Here is a 26,218-nt window from a genome sequence, read left to right on the forward strand (position 1 = left end):
CAGAAATGTGAGGACAGGGAAACTCAAATTATGAACACAGGTTCAGAGCTCAGTCCTAAAGAAGGCGTTTGTTTTCAGACTTCTAGGCCTTCTGAGAGGGAGCACCCAGGGACCCAGCAGGCTTCCATCTAGGGTTTGAGTCACGGGCAGCTGTCAGCGAGCAGAGCAGGGACACAACACGAGAGGAGAGTTGGGACCTGCCTGCACTTGTCTGAGAACAGCCAGCCTCGGCCACCCTCTGGGTCCCACAACTGCCGGGCACACAGGCAGGTGAGGGAACAGCCAATCCCACCGCTGCCCTGCTTCCTCCAGGAGTCCTGTGGCAGGAGCTGACCGGGATGCCTCACACGTGCCTCGGCCCTGGGCAGGGCAGGTGAACCCCACTTGCCATCCCCTGGGCCCCCACTGCACCTTTCAAGCAAACATTAAGGCCTGGTTGTGCTGGCTCCCAAGTCAAAGGAACCCATGAAAGCTGAGTGTTGAGTGCTGCTAAACGTCTCATGTTCTGGAAAATCTAGGGTCTTTATACTCCAGCCATTTACTGTAATTTTAAGAGTTTTCACAGCGATCCTAACCCTACTTCAGGGTGTCCTTCGTGGCTCTGTGATAGCGGAGGAACTGGATTTTAACTTCAGTTAACGCAAATTAAGATGAGCAAACACGGTCAGTGATTACAGCATAGGACAGACAGCGCGGTTGGGGGTCTACACAGGAACACTGGGGGCTGTCTTTATGGCTTACTATAATACAAAAATAAAACATGATAATCGCAGGATTCGGACTGCACGACCGCCACGGCAGCCCTCTCACCTGCCTGCCTCTGGGGAGACCCTTTCACACACGGGCAGGTCACTCACATTTCTCGCCAACCCTAAACGAGTCTTCCTACGCATCCTTTCCCGGGTCTTGTTTCCTCCGTGCCAGGCAGGTGAGCCAGCCGGCGGAGGGGGGCGGGGGGGCAGCGTGACCCGCAGCCCTGGGAAAGGGCAGGACATCCACGTCCGGCCCAACCCACACCCACGCGCACGCGCGCCCGGCCTCGCCGGGCCTTATTTCTCTGCACCGCCCGCTTCCACGCCGAGCGCCAAATAAATCCCCGGGCTCGCCCTTGCCCGTGCGTGCGCGGCCCCGCCGTCTGCGTCACTAGGAAGCGCGCGCCCGGGCCGCCGCCGCCGCCGCCGCCGCCGAATCCCCAACAAGGAGCGGAGCCCGAGGCCGCCGCCGCCGCCCGCCTGCCGCCGCCGCCCGCTACCCCCGCCCGCCCATCGGCGCCCGCGCAGGCCCGGCCGCGGCTCAGGTAAGCGCCCGCCGCCCCCCCGCGGCGAGGCCTCTCGCTCCGCCGCGCGCCGCCGTCCAGTCAGGGGTCCCTGCGGAGCGTCAGGACGTTACGGCGGGGGGAGGGGAGCGGGGGAGGGGCGGCGGCGCGCGGCGGGCGTCACGGGCGTCACGGGTCCGCGTCAGGCGCGTCGGCGGCGGCGCGGCCTCCATCTTGCCGGAAGGCGGCGGGCGGCGGGCGCTGGGGAGGGCTTTGGGTGGGGGCCGTGTGGATCGCCCCGTTTCCGTGAGAGCCTCGTGGATACTCCCCTTGCTGTGGGGCTCGCGGGGATGCCCCCTCATCCCGTGGGGGCCGCGGGGATATCCCTCTCTCTCCTGGGGGCCGCAGGGATAATCCCCGCTTCCCATGAGGGCCTCATGGTAACCCTCTACCCTTAGGGCCACGTTGATACGTCCCTTTCTGTGGGGGCCTTATGCCTGCAGAATCCTTGGTGAGAACCAGAGCCACGTGAACCTCTTCGTAGGGGTCCATTGCCAGTAATGACCTGTTACATACTTGCCTAACTTTGTGACTTACTTAGTGTTCTTCCAGACAGCCAAGGTTATCTTTCTTTGCTAACACTTCAAATACAAATTTCAGTTACATCAGTCTTTTTTTCATTAAAAAAAAAAAAAACAACTGCATAACAACTATACAACTTTATGAGTTTCATGTACGCCTGTGAAACTACGATCTGTGCCGTTAAATTGTCAATCAGCAAAAATTTCCTGCTTTCATTATTACTTTGTGGTAGGAATGCTTACCTAGCAAAAATTTAAGTATATAGTGTTGTTAACTAGGCACTATGCAGTATCTCAGGACTTCCCTCACCGGTCAGACGATAAAGCGTCTGCCTACAATGTGGGAGACCCGGGTTCAATCCCTGGGTGGGGAAGATCTCCTGGAGAAGGAAACGGCAACCCACTCCAGCATTCTTGCCTGGAAAATCCCATGGACTGAGGAGTCTGGTAGGTTACAGTCCATTGGGTCGCAAAGAGTTGGACACGACTGAGCAACTTCACTTCATGCAGTATCTCAGACCTCCAGGATTTACTCATTCTGCATATCTGAAGCTTTGTACTCTGTCCTGGTCCCTCTTCGCCAAATGCTTGCAACCATCATTCCACACTCTGCTTCTCTAAGTTTGACTGTTTAGACTCCTCATGTAAGTGGTGATTGTTTAGTTACTAAGTTGGGTTGGATTCTTTTGTGACCCCATGGACTGTAGCACTCCAGGCTCCTCTGTCTATGGGATTTTCCAGGAAGTGGTATGATGCAGTATTTTGTCCTGTGTCTGGCTTATTTCACATAGAATAATGTCCTCCACATTCATCCATGTCACAAATGGCAGAATTTTTTTTTTAAAGGCTAAGTTATATTCCATTGTGTGTGTATATCAAACTTTTATCCATTCATCTGTCAATGGACATTGAAGTTACTCCTGTATCTTGACTGCTGTAAATAATGCTTTAGTGAACAAGGGGTGCAGGTGCCTCTTGGAGATCCTGATTTGTGTTCTTTCATATATACACCCAGAAGTGGGCTTGCTGATCATATGACAGTTCTATTTTTAGTCTTTTGAGGAACCTGGTACTGTTTTCATAATGGCTGCACAATTTACATTCCCACCAACCATGCACAACCGAGTACAACAGTGTGCACCAGTCTGTTTAGGATAAAACCAAGTGGATTAAATAAATCCCCAGTGTAACAAACATTAAGCAGACTGGTCAGAAGTTACTTCTTTGTAGGAAGTATCTTAAGACTTTGGGAAGACATACTGGACAGGGGAGAAACTTACACATACAGGTGGCTCACTTAAGAGCCTGATGCGGCCTGGCCAGGGTAACTGAAGGGTGTGGTCAAGACTGGACAGCTAGTGCTTGTGCCCCCCTCACCCCCTAGGAAGGCAGGGCGAGGAAGCCCAGATTCTCAAGGAAAAGCAGGGCTAGAGGGCCACCTCCAGGAATGGCTACTTCTGACATTCTTCAAGAGACACTGGAAATCTGGATTTCTAAAATGTGAAGCCTGTAAACTTTGAAAAAGTTGCAGCTAATTAAATGTTTTGAAACAAGGTGAGGATCAAAGAAACTGTGTCTGTGGGCCATTGCTGTGTGACCTAGGCCCTCTGCTGTTTCTGGTCATATTTTTATCAAAGGAAAATATTTGATTTTTTTGAAGACATGGAAAGCTAGATCTGAATCTGATGTACTAACTGTGCACTCACACATTTTTAATCTGTTTTTATATATTTATGCCCCAAAATGCTGTTTTAGAAATATTTTGTCATGTTTTCTTTACTTCAAAATTAATTGGGAAAGAGGAATTTTGAGAACTTAATATAGTTGCCATTGGAGAGGCAGAAATTCCACTTTGTGGGTTTTCACTGTTTAGTGCTCCATACAGTTTTGACGTGTGGGTGTGGACAGCTGCTCGCTGAAGGTGGGCCCTTGCCTTTCTGCAGCTTTGGGGTCAAATGTGGCTTTTTGGGCTTCTCAGAGCCTACCTGGTGAAAGCAGAGGTGCCTCCATGAAAGCCAAGTACCACAGAACAACATTACTTTCAGGGCAATTTTTTAAAAAACTTTATTGGGCTATAGCCGATTAACAAACAAGGTTGTGTTAGTTTCAGGTGATAAGGGCGATTTTAAAGTGATTTTTTTTTCCTTTTAAACCTCATGACATGAGGATCTTAATTCCCTGACCAGGAATTAAGACCAGGGATCAAACTCGTGCTGCCTGCAGTGGAAGTGTAGAGTCCTAACCAGTGGACCGCCAAGGAAGTCCCTGTACGTGTGACTTCCTGAGGAACTACCAGGCTGCTTTCCACAAGGGCGTCACCATTTTGTTGGTCTGCCACCAGTGCAGGATGGTGCCAGTCTCTCCATATCCTGACCACACTTACTTTCCGTTTGTTTTAATAACCATCCTGATGGGTATGAAGTGGTATCTCCTTGTGGTTTTCGTGTGCATTTCCCCAATGATTAAGGGTGTTGAGCATCTGTTCCATGGCTGACAGGCTGTTTGCAGATTTCCTTTAGAGAAATGTCTCCTTCAAATGATACTTGGCCCATGGTTCTGGTCGTTTTGTTGTCGTTGAGTTGTATCCTGGGCGTTAATCCCTTGGTGGACATGTGCTGCGCAGACACTGCCTTCCAGTGTGTGGGTCGCCTTTTCAGTCTCCCAGGAGTATCCTTTGGTGCACAATAGTTTTTAATTTCAGTGGAGGCTAATTAACCTGTTTTTTGTTCCTTGTGCTTTTGGTGTCATATTGCTAGGGAATCCCCTGGCAGTCCAGTGGGCAGGACTCTGCTGTCACTGCCGAGTGCCTGGGTTCAGTCTCTGGGAAGTAAAATCCCACAAACTGTACCACTGTATCCAGAAAGTAAAAACAAAGAAAGAAAGATGTCATTACAAAATTTTGTCAGGAGGACTTTCTCCTCTGCTTTCTTCTGAGGGTTTTACAGTATAAGCTCTTATGTTTGGATCTTTGATCCGTCTTGTGTTAATTTTTGTCTGTGGTGTAAGTGAAGGTCCAGCCTCATTTTGTTGCCTGCAGAGGTCTGGTTTTCCCAGCTCCGTGCTTCAAAGAGACTGTCCCTGTTCCCCATGGAACGTCTTCCTATGTCCATCTATTGAAGGTCATTTGAGTTCTTTCCAGTTTCTGACAGTCATGAATAAAGCTGTCATAACATTGTGTGTACAAGTTTTCGTTTCTCTGGAGCAGATACTTAGGAGTGGGTTTGCTGGGTCATGTAGGAGGAATGTATTTAACTTTATGGAAATATCCAGACCCTTCTTAGTGTGGCTGCACCACACAGCTATGTGTGAGAATTCCGGTTGCTTCACATTCTCCCAGTCTTTGTATCATCAGCTTTTTGTTGGTGCTTTTTAAGCTGTTCTAATAGGTGTGCAATAGTATTCTTGTGGTTTTAGTTTGCATTTTCCTATGGGTTAATGATGTCGAGCAGCTTTCTGTGTGCTTATTTGGACTTCTCTTTTGCTGAAGTGTCTGTTCACATAGTCTGCCTACTTTTAAATTGGAATGTTGTTGAGTTCTTTCAGTATTCTGCAGGCACGTTCTTTGTCGGATGTGATTTGCAAGTATTTTCTTCCACCTATAGCTTGTTATTTTCATTTTCTACTGTCCTCTCTATTCATTCTGTTGTAATGTACATACCTCATTTTGGGGCAGGTTTATGTTCACAGCACAATTGAACAGGAACCTCCGGAGTTCCCATATACCCACTCCCCAGGCTCCGTCCTTGCCAGCATCCTCACCAGAGCGGTACGTTTGTTGCAGTCCACAAAGCCCAGGTGACTCATCATCAAGCAGAGTCCGTAGTTTACATTGGGGTCACTTTTGGTGTTGTGTTTTATATTTTTAAACTAAGACTTAATTTTGGGGACTCCCCTGGTGGTCCAGTAGTTAAGAATCCATCTTGCAATGCAAGCAACAGATTCAGTCCCTGGTTGGGGAACTAAGATCCCACCTGCCTCCGGGCAACTAAACCTGCATGCTGCGACTAGAGAGTCTGTGCGTGGCAATGAAAGATCGTGCATGCCACAGCTGAGACCTGACACAGCTAAATACATAAGTAAAAAGAACTGAAGGGGAAAACTGTTTATTGAGTTTTACCAGATATTTACCACACGGGTTGCCTTCCTCCATTCCTGAAGCTTCAGGCCTCCCTCTGCTGTAATCTCCGTCTGTCTGAAGGACCCTGTTAACACTGCTTTTAGAGCAGATCTGCTTGTGGCCAGTTGTCTTAAGTTTCCTTAATCTGAAAGTGTCTCTATTGTGCCTTCATTTCTGAAGGATCGTCTCCCTGCCACAGAATGCGGGCCTGAGGCTCTTTCCTTTCAGCATGTTAAGGAAGTCCCTGCCTCTGGTTCTGTGGTTCTGGGGAGAGTCCCGAAGGCCTTCAGGTTGCTGTTCTCATGTGGGAAATACGTACCTTTTTATCTGCTGTTTTTGTAACATTCTTACTTTGTCATCCGTTTTCAGCAATTTGATTATGCTCTCGGCATAGATTTCTTTGAGTTTATTCTGCTTGAAGTTTGTTGGACTTCTTGAGTGTGTAAGTTTATATTTTTCACTACCCTTGGGAAGTGTTCAGCTGTTATTTCTTCCGAGTTGTTTTTCAGCTCGGCACGGTCTTCTTTCCTCTGGGACTCTGGTGATACAGATGGCCACCTTCTTTTGTTCTGCATTCCCAGAAGCTCCGTTCATTTTGTTTTCCATCTTCTTTCTGTTGTTCACATTAGATCTTTTGTACTGCTCTATATTTTCATTGTTGTATCTCTTTCCTCTCTCACTTCCATTCTGATATTGAGCCCACAAGGTGGGTTTCTATTTGTTATTATATTTTTTATTTTCAAATTTCCACATGGCTGTGACCTTGGTTCCTGTGCTGACCCGGTCAGGACAGCAGGCTCCACTCATGGAGTAGGAGTGCTCGCAGCTCAGGCCACTGGGGGTTCCAGTGGTCACCTCGGACTGGGCGTCTTTGTATTATTTTTGCCCTAATTTTGGTCAGACTTTCCTGCTTCTTTGTGTGGTAGATAATTCTGGATCGTCGTCTGGATCCTTTGAGTATTGTGAGATCCTGTGGAGAATGGAGCATTTTGTTCTAGCAAGAAGCAGACCTGCGCTGCAGGTCTGAGCCCCTCCTGTGGGCAGACGCTGTCTTGGGTCAGCTAAGCCTTCAGCCTGTGCCGGGGCCTCTGTCCCTCAGGTGCCATCCGAGGCTGGTCTGAGACCTGGGCAGTGGGTGACCCTGGAGGTCAGTCCTCGAAAGCTTTGGCTGACCGTTTCGGGCCAGGTCTGCACACAGACAGGTGAGGAGTGACTGGAGCCTTCACACACAGCTGGGGTCAGGCCCTCTCCACCTCTCCACTCTCCGCAAGTCTCTTGCACACTCCAACCCCCAGAGCTGCCTTTCTTCCCCTGTTCTGTGACACCTCAGTACCTGGCCTGCCCTGAGCCAAGCATCAGAGGGTAGAGAGCAGTGGAGCAGTGAGTTGCCTCCAGGCCCCCAGAGTTTTCAGTGCCTGCCTGACCACAACCATCACAGAGATTAGAGGGCTGAGGCTCACTGGAGGGCCAAGAGGCAAAGACAAAGTAACACCAGGGAGGGTCTCCCAGACCAGAGACAGGGGGTTCCCAAGGGCCTTCTGTGCGAAGCCCTGGATTCCTACAGGACCCTCCTCCAGAGGCATCCACCTGCATCCTGGCTCCTCCCCAGCGCCCAAGTGTAACCGTGGGGCTTTTGGGCCTGGTGCAGCTCCACAGTTCTGCTGGGGCTTCCGCCCTGTGCTCACTCCACCATCAGAAGGTAGCAAGGTCCCCATGCAGACCCTGTGCCTGCTCTGTTGCCCTGCAGGCCCGGGGCCCTGGCGTCTCCTGTCCGCTGAGCCATGGCCACCCCCGATGTGAGTGTCCACATGGAGGAGGTGGTGGTAGTGACGACGCCTGACACGGCGGCGGATGGCAGTGGTGTGGAAGAGGTGAAGACTGTGCTGGTCACCACCAACCTTGCCCCGCACGGGTGAGGATAGGCTTGGGGGGGCAGTGGCGGAGGGGCTCAGGTGAGCTGAGGGCTGTGTCTCTTCTCCCGCTGCCGAAGCTTCATGTCCCCAAATGCACGGTAGCTTCTCCTCTTAAGGGTCAGGCCAGTTGGGAACCAGGTTTCCTAGGTGAAGTGAGGAGAGACATGTGTGGGGTCAGTGGTGCCATGACCTCTGGCTAGACTGGAAAGCAAGGCAGAAATGGTAGTGGAGCAAGGGGCTGGCTGTTGCAGAGGTGCTGATGTCCCCTCTATCTCCTTCCCTTTTGTCCCCAGCGGTGACCTGACGGAGGACAACATGGAGACGGAAAATGCCGCGGCGGCTGCTGCGGCCGCATTCACGGCATCCTCGCAACTCAAGGAGGCCGTGTTAGGTAGGGAGCCTGCCTTCTGGCAGTGGCGCCCGCAGGCCGCTCCAGAAGTGGTTTTGCCTGAGGGGACTGTCCTCCCTTGAGTAAGGGAGCAAAGGTTCCCGAGGCCCTCCTGGGGCTCCTCTCCAGAGGTGGGCCTGAGGTGTCACGGAGGCCCTGGCTCCAGGATCCCCAGGTGTGGCACTGGACTGTGGCTAGCAGGGAGAGCTCGGTTTGCAGTCCTGGTTAGTGTAGCTGTCTGTGATCAGCAATGCAGACTCTTACCGCCTTTGGCCTTTTTCTGTAGCCTAACATTAAAGGCCTCAGAGCCCTTCCAAATATTACAAATAGGTTTCTCTGTAAGTGTTTGGGTGAAGTTTTATTTCCATCAGTTGGTCTTTACTTTGGGCTGAGGAGAAATGCCCTCTGCCCACCTTTGTCTTGTCTCAGTCTCTCCTGGATTCTGATTTCTCTTTCAAGGTAGTTAACCTTGTACTTTTGCAGGAAATGCTTTGGAGAAGTTGTAACTGATTTTCTGTGTTGCCCCTTTCCCTGTCAACACACCTGGTGAGAAGTGAAGATGGCTGAAGAGGAGGAGAGCCTGGAGGCAGAGATCGTTTACCCCATCACCTGCGGGGACAGCAGGGCCAACCTGATCTGGAGGAAGTTTGTGTGCCCCGGCATCAATGTGAAGTGTGTGCAGGTGAGAGTTCCCATGCAGCCAGGTGTCAGGGAGGGGCTCCCAGGGCCGCAGCTACAAAGCAGACAAAAGGAGACCCCAATGGCAGGTGTGTGACCTTGGTGGGGAGTTCAGGAGGCAGAAATCCCATGTTTGGGAGAACAGAGGACAAGGAGGCTTCAGGGACAAACAGGCTATCACCAGGGCATGAGAAAGCCTCAGGGTAGTGAGTTCGTTCCTGGAGTGACTCTGTTGGGCAGTTAAACAAGGGAGCTGCTTTGCAGAGACTCATTAGCACTCGTGGGTAAGGTGGACAGGAGAGAGGTCTGCTTTTCCTGCAGCATGGTAGCTTAGGTACCCACTCACCTTGTGCTGAAAAGAGCTAAAAATGCCACTTAAGGCATCTAGAAGATGCCTCCTTAAGCTGGCAAAAGAGGAGGAAGTAGGCCCGGGGCCTGAGTAAAGGTGGATTGTAGAGGGCAGCCAACTTTTGCCTGACACTGGTTTCTCAGCCTTGTGGTCAGGAGATGAGGAGCCAAAGCTCAGGACTCCCAGTTGGGGTGTGTTGTTGGGGTAGGGATTGTCCCTGTGATGCTGCTACTTCCAGAGGTCTCCACCTTCAATTTTGGGGGCTAGAAAACATGCTGATCACATCCTCCCAGCCCCCCTACCTCTAGGACAAGGAAAACGCCCCTCCCACATCAACACTAGGTGGAATAGGGACCCTCCTGAGGAGTCACATGTGGCCTGTACAGTGTGAATACCTTTAGCTAAGAGTTTAGTTGTCGAATGGTTCCTGGCTCAGAGCTCCCCCAGGAATCTGACAAAAACAAATGAGAAATCCTTTTTCAGAGAACTCACCTTTATCTCAGGTTTCAAGTAACTTTGGTAGACAAAGTTCCAAAAAAAGGAGCAGCTCACAGTAATGCAGAACATAACCCTGAGCACACAAGGAAACGAAGCGCCTGAGTGAGTGCACACAGAAATCACAGACAGCAAAGTAAGGCCCACAAACGCTACAGGTTGGAATTCTGAGACACAAAATAGAAAATAAGTATGTTTAGTTACTTCAAGAAATAAAAAAGAGACTCAAACGTGAATAAAGCATAAGCAGATATGAAAAAAACTAGACATGAAAAACAATTAAAATCGAACACTAAGTGGGTGGATTTACAGCTGATTAGACACAATTGAAAAGGACATCTTTTTTGGGTGTTAGTTCTAAAAGGTCTTGTAGGTCTTCATAGAACCGTTCAGCTTCTTCAGCATTACTCGTTGGGGCATAAACTTGGATTACTGTGATATTAAATGGTTTGCCTTGGAAACAAACAGAGATCATTCTGTTGTTTTTGAGATTGCATCCAAGTACTGCATTTCGGACTCTTTTGTTGACCATGATGGCTACTCTATTTCTTCTGAGGGATTCCTGCCCGCAGTAGTAAATATAATGGTCATCTGAGTTAAATTCACCCGTTCAAGTCCATTTTAGTTCGCTGATTCCTAGAATGTTGACATTCACTCTTGCCATCTCTTGTTTGACCACTTCCAATTTGTCTTGATTCATGGACCTGACATTCCAGGTTCCTATGCAATATTGCTCTTTATAGCATCGGACCTTGCTTCTATCACCAGTCACATCCACAGGTGGGTATTATTTTTGCTTTGGCTCCATCCCTTCATTCTTTCTGGAGTTATTTCTCCACTGATCTCCAGTAGCATGTATGCAGGTCAGGAAGCAACAGTTAGAACTGGACATGGAACAACAGACTAGTTTCAGATAGGAAAAGGACTACGTCAAGGCTGTATATTGTCACCCTGCTTATTTAACTTATATGCAGAGTACATCATGAGAAATGCTGGGCTGGAAGAAACACAAGCTGAAATCAAGATTGCTGGGAGAAATATCAATAACCTCAGATATGCAGATAACACCACCCTTATGGCAGAAAGTGAAGAGGAACTAAAAAGCCTCTTGATGAAAGTGAAAGTGGAGAGTGAAAAAGTTGGCTTAAAGCTCAACATTCAGAAAATGAAGATCATGGCATCCGATCCCATCACTTCATGGGAAATAGATGCGGAAACAGTGGAAACAATGTCGGACTTTATTTTTTTGGGCTCCAAAATCACTGCGGATGGTGACTGCAGCCATGAAATTAAAAGACGCTTTCTCCTTCTAAGAAAAGTTATGACCAACCTAGATAGTATATTCAAAAGCAGAGACATTACTTTGCCGATTAAGGTCTGTCTAGTCAAGGCTATGATTTTTCCTGTGGTCATGTATGGATGTGAGAGTTGGACTGTGAAGAAGGCTGAGCGCCAAAGAATTGATGCTTTTTGAATTGTGGTGTTGGAGAAGACTCTTGAGAGTCCCTTGGACTGCAAGGAGATCAGCCCTGGGATTTCTTTGGAAGGAATGATGCTAAAGCTGAAACTCCAGTACTTTGGCCACCTCATGCGAAGAGTTGACTCATTGGAAAAGACTCTGATGTTGGGAGGGATTGGGGGCAGGAGGAGAAGGGGACGACAGAGGATGAGATGGCTGGATGGCATCACTGACTCGATGGACGTGAGTCTTGAGTGAACTCCGGGAGCTGGTGATGGACAGGGAGGCCTGGCTTGCTGCAATTCATGGGGTCGCAAAGAGTCGGACACGGCTGAGCAACTGAACTGAACTGAACTAAGACACAGTTGAAGAGATAATTAGTGAACTAGAAGACAGAAGAAGTTATTGAGACAACTACCTAGCGAAATGTCTCAAGGGAAAATGGAGGCACAGGAAAGCCTAACCTATCTATGTGACTTCTGAGAGGAGAGAGGGTCTGAGAACTTTCATAACCCAGGAAAGAAAGCCACCCGCAGTTTAAGAAACTTAATACATCCCAAACTGAACAAATACATTCAAAATTTCACATTTTAAAATCTATACTAGGTGCCAGGGCAAAGGACCTTCCACTGGCTCTGGGACATTTTAGCATCAAAATAATGAATGATGGTCATGGATTATAATTCAAGTAAAAATAAGAATCTATCTGCCCATATTTATTGCAGTATATTTCATGTCATTTATTTACATCAAACAAGAAAGAGCTAAAACTCTTAGGCCAACTAGCAAACATAGATGGGGTGCCGGAGCCAGAGCGCCATGAGGAGGTGTTGCATCTAGTCAGGGGAAGCTGGTCTCCAAGTACCCCCATCACTAAAGTGCTGCTTACAGAGGGTGAAGCCTGCAGATCACCTGCTAAATGAGTGGTGATGTTTGGGTGTCAGTGTTGGGCCAGTCTCTGCCACAGCCTCCTGATGGAATGGGCAGGGGTTCTGTGGCATTTCCTGACACAAATGCACAACCTGGTTCCGCTCAGGAAGATATCAGACAGACACAAACTGAGGGATGCTTTCTTTGTCTGCAGAAACACAGACCTGCATGCTTCACAAATGTTGAGGTCAGGAAGGCATGGTCAATTTGAGATGCTCCTCTAGGTTAGGGAGAGGAGAGACAGGACAGTCAGTACAGTCAGACGGGTGGGAGTGGGACCAGTTAGCCCACCCTGAGTGTGGAGCACACCTGCCCCACCAGTAGAGGAGAACCTGGTTCCTCAGAGGGAGGCGGGACAGAAAGGGGTGGCAGGATGTAAGGGAGAGGCAGGCCATGAGGTGGTGCTACAATGTCAGGTGGGGGCAGGGTCAGAGAAGGCATCACATAGTTGAGGGGCTCTTTGGGTCCACCATGGACTTCCTGTGCCTGGGGACTGGCCAGAGAGAGTGCTGACTATCCCTGCCTTCCTGGGCTCAGAGGCAGCTCCCAACCAACCAAGGCAAGGGATAGAATGGCTTCCTGGCTTGGAGGGACAGTGTTTAGGCTCAGGAAATCAGGACAGTTGCTTCCATGAAGAGGGCTTCCCAGGCTGGTCGCAGGCAGCCTTGGAGAAGGCCACCTTGCAATAGAGAGTCACACACATTTTTTGTTTTCCCTGCACATATAAAAAGTATATTTACACTGAATCATGCTCTGTTAGTGGTGTCATAACATTATATCTAAAACCAATGTACATGCCTTTAGCTTTATTGCTAAAAATGGTAACCATCATCTGAGCTCTCAGAGTCGTGGTAGTAGCACTGAAGATCACTGATCACAGATCACCGTAACTAATGAAAAAGTTTGGAATATTAGGAGAATTACCAGAATGTGACACAGAGACCTGAATTGAGCAACTGCTATTGAAAAACAGCACCAATAGCCTTGCTTGAAACAGGGTGTTTGCGAGCCTTCAATTTGTAGAGTATGTACACTTTGTGGAGCGTGACAGAGCAGGTGTGGCTTGTACGTGAGCTGAGGCAGTTTTGCTCCAGTGGCAGGGTAACCTGGGCCCGACCCGACACAGACTGCAGGGCCCCTCAGGGCAGCTGCCCTGGGAGGGGAGGCCCTGGGGAGGGGAGGCCCCGGGGCATCCAGCACCCTGGTCAGGTCCAGCCATGTGTTCAGGCCACGTTGGAGCTTTTGTTTCTGCCTCTGCTGCTGCTGTGACATGTCCATCCCCCCTGTGTGCTAAGTAAATGCAGTTGTGTGTTGGTTCTTTGGTTTCAGTGCACACTTGTTCTACAAGACTGAGTCGGATACTTCACCTTCTCAGGCCACATTTGGGTGAAACTAGCAGACGCGCAAGGAGGGAGGGCAGTTCCCTGACTTGAATCGGGCATGTGCTTTTGTGCCATGAAGGGTGCTGTTAGGGCTGGGCCAGGTGGGCTGAAGGGGTATTCACAGCTGACCCTGTGACTGTGTCTCTTGTTACTTGATGGGCTGTATGTGAATGTTATTTGTGGAATAAGTTACGTACAAGAAAGTTCGCTGCTTGCTGTCCGGAGGGAGAGAGCGCCCTGTGTTTCAGAGTGGGGTGGACTCCCTGGGTCCCAGGCACTGGGTATGTGGTTGAGGAGATCACCAAGCACCCAGCTCCTTCCCTGCTAGGGGCAGCACCTGACCATCCACTGGAGCAGGATAGGGCCAGCACCTCACTCAGGCCTTGCAGCTCAAGGATCAGGCGTGGCTCACCTGGGTGGTTCTTCCTCCCACCTCAGTCAAGATTGCCAGTGGCTAAATCCTGAATGTGCCTCCACAGTGGCTGCCCTGCCATCCACCCTCTTTCCCAGGCTGGCCCTGGACAGAGGGTCAGGCAAGAGAGAGGGCATCGGGGAGGCTCCATCTTGACCCTGCTCTGCTCTTCTGTCCACAGTACGATGAACATGTCATCAGCCCCAAGGAGTTTGTGCACCTGGCCGGCAAGTCCACCCTGAAGGACTGGAAGCGAGCCATCCGAATGAACGGCATCATGCTTAGGTGGACGGGGCAGGGGTAGGGTGGGGCGGAGGGAGTGGGGCCTACACAGGACTGGCCAGGGACCCTCCATCAGGGAGTACTGTGGCCACTCTCTCAAAGAGGGCCAGCCCTCAGTGCTGACTGAAGTCTCTGGGATAGCTGCCTCCCTCTGGGTACCAGCCGCTGTGGTCGCACTCCTCATGGACAGAGCCACACACAGGCATCCCCACGCTGCTGAGAGAATGGTGCTGGGGTGGAGCACAGGCAAGCCCTGAGCCTCCGCAGCCTTGTCACCCTGTGTGATGCCCGTCCTCCTCCGTGCAGGAAGATCATGGACTCCGGGGAGCTGGACTTCTACCAGCATGACAGGGTCTGCTCCAACACTTGCCGCAGCACCAAGATTGACCTCTCTGGGGCACGCGCATCCCTGGGCAGCCCCACGCCCACTGAGTACATCCCACTCACGCCAGCCACCGCTGATGGTAGGTACCATGTGTTGGGCTCCCTCCGCTGCTGGCTGCTTGCATGGGGCCTCCAGTCAACTTGGCTGTCCCTTCTGGGCCTCAGTGGTTTGCGCCCACCTCCTCCTTCCTCACCGAGGAAATCTAGCTGCATTGCTGTTCTACCCACAGGGAAGACTGAAGGACTTTATTTTCTTAAGCCATTCTTATTATAAAATACAATGATTCATAGGTGGAGAAGAGCATGAAGATTAACAGGGCCAGTGTCCAGTGCCCACCTCCAGCTTTGCCCGTTTGGGGAGCATCCTCTGCCCTTGCCCTGGAGCCTCTCCCCTCAGCACTGGTCTGGGCTTGTGTGTGCTCCCTGCCACTTGAGTTGCTGATGTGTTTATAGTAGATAAGCTGATGTGTTTAACTGGTAGAAGGCCTTCGTGTTCCCTGGGATTATTTCCAGATGTTTGAGCACAGAGATTCTTTTTAAAACAAGTTGGAATGAAATCAGGTCCCAGTTTCCCTGTTCATGTTGCCCACTGATGACTTGGTGGTGCCACCTTTCCCAAGATGGGAATTGGATTGCCCCTCAGCTGTTCCTCCACTGGTCACTCTGGGCCTGCTGCCATGTGGCCAGGGACTGTCCTCACGGCTGACCAGACAGTGGTTGGTCGAGGGGCCTTGTCCTGTACTTGGGAAGCTGGAGGGGAGGCTCGGGGGCAAAGAGAGCTCCTGGAGTTCACCCTGAATAAGTCGCTGCACCCTACCTGCCCAGACTGGCAGCCGGCTCCGTTGGGGAGTCCTCTGGGAGATCCAGGAACGTGCAGGCTGCCAGCAGTTGGGGCTGGCCCTTGTCGACTCTTTCCTCATCCAGTGGTCACTGTTTGCAGTTATTGGGTGGTGGCCTGGCCCTGGGACAGCACTTCTCTGCCTTGTAAAAGGTGGCCGCAGTGGCTGGTCTCCAAGAAGCCTCTGAACACTGAGTCTCCAGTCAGTGCCATGCCCGGTAAAGGCCACGTGGGGTTTGGGGTTCAGCTCTGAGAATTCTGTTGTCTCTAGATGGTTTGGACAGTCTGTCGCTTTACTTAAACTTACCTCCGTGGTGGTTTCTTCAGTCAGAGTCCTCAGACCACCAGAGTCACCTATTATGTAGTTAAAGGTTCTGTGTCAGTCCAGACTATGAAAAAGCTATTTCAAACATCTGACGTTCCCCAGCCGATGTCTTTGTTGGATGTGGAAAAGGCCGGCATGAGGTCAGAAAACTCACCCAGAAGTTAGGATGCTGGTCTTGTTCCTAAGCCCCAAAGGGCCTGATCCATACCGTGTCCAGGACCCTGAAGATACTGGAGACAGAGGTGAACCAGCCTGGGTGGCTTACACCTCTCAGAGTTCCACCTCTTCTGGTTTACAAGAAGGAAACGTGGTAGCTGTTGAGACAGACGATAGTGTCAATGAGACAGAGACTTGAGGTGCTGCTGAGAACAGGCCAGGCGGGAAGGCTGGCCTGTGGCCCCTGGCTGGCAGGCATGAAGGCTCATCATAACTGACAGAGACAGCAGAGTATTGAGGACTTGGGGACAGCTCTGAGGAGACGTTTTCTAGCTCCTCCTTTGTCCATATTTAGCAGTGGATGTGTAATGTGTGGATCCTCTGTTGTGCATATACACGTTAATTAATTTTTTGAAAACGGGGGGTATGAGGGCGGGTACTGTGGTGGGTGGAGTGCTGGCCTATTGCCAGCAAGGCTCACCAGGCTCATCTTGGTTGCAGTGAATGGGGCTCCTGCGACCATCACCATCGAGACCTGTGAGGACCCGGGGGACTGGACCACAGCCGTTGGAGGTGCGGGCCTCCCTGGGCTTCTTGCTGGGGGGTGGGGCTCCCACCTGCTGCTGGCTTTGCCCGGGGGACTTGTGGGCTGCCGGGCATTGTCTTGGTGGATGCACGGGGCTGACCCACTGGACTCCCACTTGTGGTTGGGCCGGGGGACACTCAGACGGCTCCCTCAGAGCTGTGTCCTCCTGGCAGTTCTTTACTCCTCCCTGTGATAGAACCAGAGGGGCTGTCTGTGCAGGACTCCCCATCTCTGAGCCCCTCCTTCCATCTCAGATGATACGTTCGCCTTCTGGCGGGGGCTGAAGGATGCAGGCCTGCTGGACGAGGTCATACAGGAGTTCCACCAGGAGCTGGTGGAGACCATGAAGGGCCTACAGCAGCGGGTGCAGGACCCACCCCTGCAGCTCCGAGGTGAGCTGTCCGTTTGCCCTGGTCCATGGGCCCCAAGGCCTCTTCTGGTTCGGCGTGGTGGGGGTGGCCTCAGGATGCCAGTGAGTGTAGCCTGCTTCTTCCAGCTCCGAGCTGGCCCAGCAGCATCGGCAGGGGTGGGCAGTTAGCTTGCTCCCTCTGGATCCCTCCTTGGTGCTGGGAGGAAGCCAAGCCCTAGGATCAGGACCTGCTGCGCCTGGTCCCACACCTCAGCAGGTGGCATGGAGTGCCCCAGACCTGCTATGGGCCGGCCCATTCTCATTGTTTGCCTGCCCTGCCCGTGTAGATGCCGTCCTCCTCAATAACATCGTCCAAAACTTCGGCATGCTGGACCTGGTGAAGAAGGTGCTGGCCAGCCACAAGTGTCAGATGGACCGTTCTCGGGAGCAGTATGCCCGCGACCTGGCAGGTACACTGGCCTCAGCTGTGCCCACAGGTGCTTGGGTGTGCGGAGGCAGGCATGGAGTGGGTGACACTGGGACAGCCCCAGCTAGACCTCCCCGCAATTCACCAATTCACCCTCCCCACCCACCTGTGAGGTGGCACCTTCCTGGGAGGTGCCTGTGGGTGTATGTGAGGCAGGCTGGTTCTGTAACCAGGCAGTTTGCCTGCAAACGTTAGCGTGAGCAGAGCATGTGACAGAACAGGGAAGGCTGACCCAGTCAGGCAGCTCAAGCCAGCTGTTCTCTGCTGCTTCTTCAGAGCAGCGAGTCCCCTGCAGAGAAGGGCCTGCAGACAGCGTCCCCACGCGCATGCAAGGTCAGGCCCCAGGCCAGTGCAGGTCCTTGTCTGGTGGTGGGTGGTCTGATGCCCTGTGCCTGCCCCGCAGCCCTGGAGCAGCAGTGTGACGAGCACCGCCGGCGGGCCAAGGAGCTCAAGCACAAGTCACAGCACCTCAGCAACGTGCTCATGACTCTCACTCCGGTCTCCCTGCCACCCCCTGTGAAGAGACCGCGGCTCGCAAGGGCCACATCTGGGCCAGCCGCCATCGCCTCACAGGTGCTCGCCCAATCTGCCCAGATTGCCCTGACCCCCGGCGTGCCCGTCTCCCAGCTTACCAGTGTGCCGCTGGGCAAAGTGGTGTCCACCCTGCCCTCCCCCATGCTGGGCAAGGCTGCGCCCCAGGTCGCTCCGGCCAGCTCCCCCGCCTCGCCACTGCTTGGCGGCTACACGGTGCTGGCTTCCTCTGGCACCACCTTCCCCAACACGGTGGAAATCCACCCGGACGCGTCCAGCCTCACTGTCCTGAGTACAGCCGCCATGCAGGACGGCAGCACTGTGGTCAAGGTGGTGAGCCCACTGCAGCTGCTCACCCTACCTGGCCTGGGCCCCACCCTGCAGAACGTGGCCCAGGTATCGCCCGGGGGCAGCACCATCGTGACGGTGCCCACGGGGACTGTCGAGAGTGCCGTGGCTGCCCCAGGACCTGAGGAGCACACGGCCACCATTGAGGTGGCCGCCATGGCGGAAGGCCATGAGCACAAGTAGCAGCCAATGGAAGGTGAGGCCCCACGTGGGCGCTGGGCTGGCCACCTCTCCTCAGGCTGTGGGGGCACAGCGCCGGTGCCCGTGGGCCACGTGGGGCTGCTGAACCAAAGAGAGGAAACGCCAAAACAGACGGAGAAGAGAGGAGAGGCGAGGGACGTGGCAGCAGCCTGGGATGTGGGGCTCTGAGCTCTGAGCCTCCTCCCCTGTTTTCTTGGGAAATATATTTTTCCATCTGTTGCTTATTAATACTGTTTACACGTGGGGCCTTGGTGAGGAGCCAGGTTGGGGGCCAGGGGCCCAGTGCAGCTGGCGGCAGAGGCAGGGCAGGGGCAGGGCCTCGGCCCGTAGCTGGGGAGCCCTTTACTAACACGTGTCTTGGGAACTGTCCCCAAGTGTGGAAACCCGTGGATCCTATGGATTTGGTTTCTTCCCACAGTTTTCTGTAGGTTTAGTGTGGCTAGCACTCTGCTTTCCCATCTCTGGCATAAGCATCAGTGGTGCTTCAGGCCTGCACGTGGCTCAGGGGCCTCCAGGGCACCCGGGGGTCAGGGTTCAGGCCCTGGGACACCTGCCTGGCCAGAGGGACCCAGGGGTCCAAGCAGCACAGGCCAGAAGGCCTCCCACCCCTGCCCGCAGATGCTCAGGGGCCGTTGCACATGCTCTGTGGGTGTTCCTAAGTGAACCCCTTAGTAGGCTCCAACAAAGAGTCAGGTTTATCGTGTTTTCAACCTAAACGAGGCAGAGTGCCTGGGGTCCCTGATCTGCTCTGGGTTCAAGAGTGTCTTGTACACAGGGACAGTTGGGACAGCCCCGGGGGCAAGAGGTGGGTGTGCCCTGTGGCTTTTCCTGGGGAGGACACAGAGAGAGAACGACCAGGGCCTGTAGAGGGGTCACTCCATGTTCAGTGGGGACACGCCTCGGGTTGGGGCTCGTGGTCTGGTGTTCAACTCCGGGCTCAGCTCCATGCTAGTGGGGCCCCCCTAGAGGTGGGCTGTGCTCCACTGGCTGACACTGGTGCCGCAAGGCGTCTGGGACCAGCATGGGTGAGGTGGCACCCAGGTGCTCGTGGGGAGGGTGCCTGTGGGCTGGCTGGCCCTCTGCTTTTCTGGTCTTGGACTTGGAAAGACCAGGGAAGGGCTGCTCTGCAGGCCTTGAGCCACTGCAGTGGGGGATACCACGGCCACCCTGGGCCTCCTGTCCGTCTGACACCTGCGGAGACCCAGAGAGAAGCCTCTGCCTGCCTCGCACTTTGAAGGGAACTGGGCTCCGTCCATCCGTCCTTCCGTCCGTCAGGTCCCCTGGACCCACCTCAGCGCCCTCACTGAGGCTGTTTTGTTTCTGTCATGTCTGGTCGGCTGCTGTTTCGGGCGTGCTGGTTTCAGCACAGTGTCACTTCCTTGTTAGACGCTCCTCTTCCAGGCGCATCTCTGATACACACAGTTGAGCCTGTGGACGGGACACCCCAGCCAGTCCTGCGTCCAGCTCAGATCATATCAGAACATGTTGCTAGTGAAACTGGGCATCTTGTGCTTGGAACCTTGACCATTCAGACCTGCTACGCCCTTAAAGCTGCCTCTGCCTGCCGGCCACGGAGCACTGGGTGGAAAGTTCGTTTCAGAGCCATATAGACAGAACCGTGACGGCTGCTTCCAGACACGGTGCCTGGGGGCCTAGCTCCAGGTGGGGGAAGGGGCCCACTGTCTTCCAGGAACCCTCAGCCCGGTGTGGGGATCGGGCCATCTCGCTGTCAGCGCCCCACCCTTCCCCCCACCAGGCATGCGGGGCCTGTCCCAGGCTCGGGCTCCAGGAGGCAGAATTGGATCTGGGGGGCTCGGAGGCAGCCTGGGCAAGGGACACCTCTGAGTTCTACTTTGTACGGTGTTTTGCAAGTATCTGCTTGGTACTTTGATTTCAAATAAAAACATTTTTCGTAACCTGTGTCTGTGTCTTCTGATGAAGGGCTGTGAGTGGATGGATTTCCACCAGGGACTCCTGCACCCAGCACTGGGACCAGGTGAGGACACTGACTCAGGGCGCCTACGGCTTCTTTCTTTACAGTTCCAAACTGATAGTGGATCTCAATTCCCCAACCAGGGGCGAAGTCAGTGCCCACTTCAGGGGAAGCACGGAGTCAACCACTGGGCTGCCAGAGAGGTCTCAAGTTACTGAATTTTAAGATTAAGAAACTGCAGTTCCTCAGATTTGTGTACTTCGAATATTTTCTTTCAGTCAACACCTTGCGTTTTATTTTCACTGACATCTGTTGAAGAGCAGGCATTTTGGATATTTATGAAATCCAGTTTATTGACTTTTTTAGGGCTTTTCATGTTCTTAAAGAAACATTTGCCTACCCCAAGGCTGTGAAGATTTCATGTGTTTTGTAGAAAATATAGTTTAGCTTTGACATTGAGATGATCCTCTTGAGTTAATTTTTGAGAGGGTGAGTCAGGGACTTTGTTTATCTGTCCGAGGACCCTCAGTTGGGAAGGTTGCCCTTTCTGTGTCTTGGTGCCCTTTTAAGACGAGTTGACTGCAGGTGCAGGGGTGGTCATCCTGGGACCCCTGTCATCCACCCAGCGCCACTCCTGATGCTGGCAGTGGCTGTGTCCAGTGCTCTACATGTTCTTTAGACAGGAACATCTCCCCAGCAGCCCAGCATCCACCATGCGGGAAACGTTCTGTCAGAGACCAATCCCCTCCTAACGCTGCAGGTCCTGCGGACACCTATTGAGCCACGTGGCCCGGAGTGGACCTCCCCTGGTATGTGGCAGGCAAGTTGCAGGCAGAGATTCGAGGCCCAGAGGCCAGGAGTGTGGTGGACATGAACCTCTGGTCTCAGGAGTGAGCCTCCCTGTGTGTCCAGGAAGGACATGAGCTCTGGCCATGAGGCCCCAACTGGAACCCCAGTCTCGGCAGACGGTGTGCAGGGGCTTTGGTCTCCAGTCTGCATGGTCAGGAGGGATGTGCAGCTGGATTGAGGCACAGCCCATCTGACAGGGTCCACGGGCATCAAGCCTGGCGTGGTAGGGCTCAGTCAATTGGGGCTGCAGCCCCTCCGGATCACTGAGGCATGGAGCCAAGCCCTCCTCAGCCTGGAATCAGGGAGGGCTTCCAGTAGGAAGAGGCATTGCATCCCCGAGGACCGCAGTTCCGTAGTCAGGCAACTGCTTGCAGAGGTGGTATCAGACAGGGTCATGGGCAGAGGGTGGACAGTAGGCCTCACCATGGTGAGGGCTGTGCTTTCACCCAGGCTCAGTTTGAAGCCTGGGGTTGTGAGTGCAGGGCAGCGAATGGATCTAGAGGAGAGAGAAGCTGGTGAGGCAGAAAGTCACAGGCACGAGGGGCGGGGCAGGCACAGACCTGTGCCCTGACCTCCAGGGTTGCAGTGGGAGGGTGCTGTGGATCACTTACAACCTGGCACCTGCACTGGCACCATGAGGAAGGTGCTAGGAGGGGCCATGGGAAGGAGGCATGGACCCTGGAAGGCCCCTAGATGTGCCAGGACTCAGAACCCATGCATTCCTCCCTTGGCGAGCTCTCACCCCAGTGTGCTGGGCTCTGGATCAGTATGACCAGCGTAAACCCCCATCTCTGGTCCCCTGGCTGGCCCCTGCTCCTCTCCCCTCTAGGCTTCTCGTCCCCATGCCCCACCCTCCACTGCTCTGGATCCCTGGAAGCCTTGGGGTGACTCCATCTGCAGGACACCCAGGAGGGAGTTCCCCTCCCCCTGACATAGCCGCATGATGCCACAGACCACGTGACAATCTAGCTGAACCCTTGGCTGGCACGTGGCAGCAAGCAGGTGCCTGGAGAGATCTGGGAGGGGAGCCCTAGGTGAAGACACCCCAACCCTGCAGAAGACACTGTCCATACCTGGGAAGGGAGGGTGGTGCTGGGCTCTCTTACCCAGCTGAGGTCCCCTCTCTCACCAAACTGCTTTTCAGTGGGGCAGGGGCTCTGTTTCTGACCCCCTTGCCCTGGCTACACCATATCCTTCCAGAGGCCTGAAGTCCTAGTGGCTGCTCTGGTGTGAACGGTGGGCGACAGAAGGCTGGTTGGCCATGTACTGGGGACGGCTCTGGGCCTTTTGCTGTGAACAGTCTTCTTCAGCCATAGCCAGGGTACACTATGCCGTCCCTCCTGGACCTGAGCAGGGCCAAGTTGCCAGAGCAGGTAGCCGCCGGCATCCTCCTCACCTTCCCGAAGTGGGTATGTGCACAGGCAGCAAGCAAGCTACTGGCCGAGCTGACCACTGGCAGGCAAGGGCAGACTCTCTCAGTTGCCCACTGGCCTGGATCTGGGCAGGGTACCCTGCCAGTCTCCCTTGTTAGGATCCTCATCCACCTAAGGATGGGGCTGCAGATGAACTTAAGCTTCTTTTGGGGAGAATACAATACTTTTCATTAAAAATAAAATAAAATGTGCTCTTGTTGGGCCCCCTGGCCTTGACAGGTGAGATAGTAATGGGGCCATGACTGCCTCCAATGAGGTTTGGGCAGGACTTGGGGGTATCCACCTGCCTTGGGAAACCCCAGCCTAGGAGGCAAGAAAGGTGGCCAGAGCCTGTTCCCAGGTCACATGGCTGCTCACTGTGATAGGAAGGAGCTGGGGGCACATGGGAGGGGCTGGGGCGGAGGTGCCAGAGCCTTGGAGCCGTTCTCACCGCTGATGGTGGCAGCCATGTGCCAGGCAAGCTGAGGCTTCTTGTTACAGGGGTCAGTGTCCTGCAAAGGCCAGCCTGGGGCTCCCCGCCGGAAAAGAGAGCAGGAGCTGGAGGGGGCGGGACTCATGGGTGGGCTGTGCTGAGTCAGGAAAAAACACTCATGTGGCTGCCACCACCTCTAAAACGTAAGTAAGTCTGTTTCTTTAATTGTGTATGTGTGTTTATACTCCTCTTTATTAGTGGATAAATACTAGAAAATCATCTCTCGGAAGGTGCGATCAGGGACGGGCCCAGCTTGCCCAGCCTACTGGGGGCGGGCCCTTCAGGGGTCCCTGGTCGGGTGTGCAGGGTGAGGCTGTCCCTCCAGGGCTCATACACCAGCGTGTAGCTCTCCGCCCTCTTGACAGTGAACTTGTAGGCACGGTTGGGCAACAGGTTTCGGATGTCAAAGGCGCAGGCGGCCACGGGGATAATGCCACACTGCATGCACTCCTGCTGTGTCCGTGGGTCCAGCAGCTTGTAGCGCAGCTCAAACTGCTCTGGCACAGCCTGCTGGATGGTGACAAACCAGCGCAGGCTGACCCAGTCCTGGTGGGCCACCGACTCCTTGCGGTCAAACATGACGGGCATCTTGGTGCTCAGCATGAGCCGGATGTGGGGAATCTTGGTGGCGCCAATGTCAGACACTAGGCGGTGCTTGACGTGTAGGCGCCCTGGCACCATCATGGCCAGGAAGCTGTCCATGACAGCCGACAGGTCCGCCAGGCGCTGCTCCACGAGCCCCCAGCCTGCCAGGAAGGGCCGAGGGTCTGGCGACTCGAGCAGGGCATCCAGCTCGGAGCGGCCATGGTCCAGCTGCTCCAGCAGGTCCCCAAGCAGCAGGAGCTGGATCTTGGTCTGGGCAGCGCCCACCTTCTTCATGCGCTGGAACTTCCATGGGTCAATGAGCTGGAACATGGTGGTGGGCAGCACCAGTGGGTTCTGGTCGCCCAGAGCCAGGTGCTTGGGGAGGATCTCAATGTAGTAGGAGCACTTCTTCAGGAGCTCCATGCGGGCATGGTGGCGCTTGAGCAAGTGGGGGCTCAGGTCTGAGGTCAGGAACTCTTGCAGAGTGTTGCGGCGCTCCACATAGGTTCGCCAAGCCTCGGGCTCCAGCAGCTGCCCATCCTCGGCCTCCTCTACCTCCTCCTGTTCCAGGAAGGACTGGGGACTGTCCAGCTTCATTTTGTCCAGGCCCAGGCCTGTCACCTGGAAGTTCATGGTCTAGGAGCAGGGGGCGGAGGGCAGGACGTGAACGGAATGCTCAGACTGGCCTCTGCCGCCCACCCGGGGCCCACTCAGGGCAGTGTTTGTGTGTGACTTCAGTCCCACTGGCCCCCATGCTGGGCTCTCTGGCCTCTGGGGGTGGGGGTGGGAGCGGGAAGAGGCTTGTGAGGAGGGCTCATCTCTCTGGACAGAGGCTGCTTGGAGGGCCAGGTGGGCAGGCTGCAGATCTGGATAAAAGTGGACATTGTAGGGCCGACACTCTACTGATGGTCTTTTGTGATGACACAGGGAAGGGCTGAGACAGGGGCACTGGGCCTGTGCTTTGGAAAATCCAGCCACTGCCTAGCTGTGTAGCCCCATCTGGAATGGGGTTTACACTGCTCCTCTGGAGCTGTCGACAGGATTCAGAGTGATCCTGTCTGAGCATCACCAGACCCCAGCTGGGGACCCCACTGTCCTGCAGACTGTCCACACCCCACTGCAGGTGCAGGGCAGAGGCCCAGGGCCAGCCCAGAAGGCAAGGTGGCCTCAGCTCTGAGGAGTAATCATGCCTGTTCCTCATTACGGAGCCTCCTGAGCCCATAAGAAAAGCCCCTGATCGGTGCCCCTGCTCACAGATGGGGTGCCTGAGCCCAGAACACTTGGTAGTTTGCTCTCAATCCAGGCTTTGAGCCCAGTGTAGACCCCAGAGTCTATCTCCTTCTGCACCCCTCCTCCACCTAGGTTCCCCTCTGTAGGAGGGTCCAGAGCGCCCCAGAGCTGGGCATAGCTGTGCTCCCAAGCCTGGCAGGTCCTGACCACAAGGCTGGGGCTCCTTGGAGAAAGGGGGTCAGCATTCCTGGCTGCTGCCCCAGGTCCCAGCCACCCCCAAGGACAGTGAGACAGACCCCGTGGTTTCACTGGGAGGTCTGAGGTTGTCCAGCACCCAGAAAGTTGGATGAGTTACAAACGGGAGCTGAGAGGCTGAGTGAGAGGCCCAAGGGGCAGAGTGAGGTTGGGACCCAAGTCGGTCTCCCTCCCCAGATGCCAGGACCTTCCTGGGACAGAGGCGGCAGACCCAACACTGGGCACAGCAGCACCAGTGTCTGGGCTGAGGTGCAACAGACCAGGACTAGGATTGCTGGCCTGCATCCTTCAGTAGCCCAGTAGCCCAAGGTTGGGACAGATTCAAGCCGCCTCTGGAGGGAGCTTTAGCTCCAGGTAGGACTACAGGTCAGAGGTGCTTCCAGACGGCCCCAGTTTCTCCACGGAAAAAGCCAGGAGAGGTTGCTGTTAAACTCAGGAAAAGAAGCTGCCTGCCCTGGCCCGCTACCCAGACCTACACCCTCCTCCGCCTCCGGGACCCCCTACAGTCCCCTGGCCCTGGGCCCACTTCCCCTCAACCGACCCCCACCAGACCCCGCCTTCCCACCTCCGCCACACTCCCCTCGTCCTTCACCCCCCTAGCCCGCCTCCCGGCGCGCCCACTTGCCCTGCCTCCCGGAGCAGCGCTGCCTACTGTGCACGGAACCAGGGGCGCCTAGCCTCGCACCGCGGCGTCCCGCGGGTTGCCATGGGGACCGCGGGTCTTTGTGACGCTCTGCCCAGAGGGCGGGGTGGGCGGAGAGCCTATAGTGTGGGGATTGGGCCCCCTCGACTTGGGAAGATTGCCAGGGCGCGTTCCCCCGTCACGACCTGGAAGCCTCCTGAAGTCAAGGGAGGGCCCTTACCTCCACCCCCTTGTAGGTCAATGGTGGGTACCTTCCAGCATAGGATGTCTGTCTCTGAATTCCCCTCCCCTGGCAGAGCCTCCCTTTCCACGGTGCCCCTCCCCCACCCCTCCTAGTGACCTCACTCATGGGAAGAGGGTTTGCCGGGCTAA

The 26,218-nt window shown here is 54.2% G+C and overlaps 2 protein-coding genes across 5 annotated transcripts; one reads left to right on the forward strand and one right to left on the reverse strand.

Moving 5' to 3' along the window:
- Positions 1-1,137: 1,137 nt before the first annotated feature.
- GMEB2 (glucocorticoid modulatory element binding protein 2) lies at positions 1,138-20,362 on the forward strand. 4 transcript variants are annotated; one of them, XM_060396925.1, is made up of 10 exons: positions 1,138-1,297; positions 7,701-7,865; positions 8,160-8,257; positions 8,809-8,936; positions 14,141-14,244; positions 14,548-14,705; positions 16,446-16,517; positions 16,785-16,922; positions 17,227-17,349; positions 17,770-20,362. In XM_060396925.1, exons 2-10 carry the CDS (start codon positions 7,735-7,737, stop codon positions 18,426-18,428), a joined length of 1,611 nt encoding a protein of 536 aa, XP_060252908.1. In that variant the 5' UTR covers positions 1,138-1,297; positions 7,701-7,734; the 3' UTR covers positions 18,429-20,362. The 4 variants fall into 4 exon arrangements, with proteins under 4 accessions (XP_060252908.1, XP_060252909.1, XP_060252910.1 ...); XM_060396926.1 differs by lacking the exon at positions 1,138-1,297 and adding an exon at positions 1,469-7,155; XM_060396927.1 differs by lacking the exon at positions 1,138-1,297 and having other exon boundaries at positions 1,469-7,824.
- A 2,871-nt stretch (positions 20,363-23,233) lies between these two features.
- FNDC11 (fibronectin type III domain containing 11) lies at positions 23,234-24,351 on the reverse strand. Its single transcript, XM_027976430.3, has one exon. The coding sequence runs from the start codon at positions 24,349-24,351 to the stop codon at positions 23,350-23,352; it is 1,002 nt and encodes a 333-aa protein (XP_027832231.1). The 3' UTR covers positions 23,234-23,349.
- Between the last annotated feature and the right edge of the window lie 1,867 nt (positions 24,352-26,218).

Source organism: Ovis aries, chromosome 13 (assembly GCF_016772045.2).
Source record: "Ovis aries strain OAR_USU_Benz2616 breed Rambouillet chromosome 13, ARS-UI_Ramb_v3.0, whole genome shotgun sequence".
NCBI classification, from domain to species: Eukaryota; Metazoa; Chordata; class Mammalia; order Artiodactyla; family Bovidae; genus Ovis; species Ovis aries.

Coding starts and splice junctions, on each gene's coding strand:
- GMEB2 (XM_060396925.1), top strand. CDS start 7,735: ATGGCCACCCCCGATGTGAGTGTCCACATGGAGGAGGTGGTGGTAGTG. Junction 8,937..14,140: donor TCAATGTGAAGTGTGTGCAG/GTGAGAGTTCCC, acceptor TTCTGTCCACAG/TACGATGAACATGTCATCAG. Junction 16,518..16,784: donor CTGGACCACAGCCGTTGGAG/GTGCGGGCCTCC, acceptor CTTCCATCTCAG/ATGATACGTTCGCCTTCTGG.
- FNDC11 (XM_027976430.3), bottom strand. CDS start 24,351: ATGAACTTCCAGGTGACAGGCCTGGGCCTGGACAAAATGAAGCTGGAC.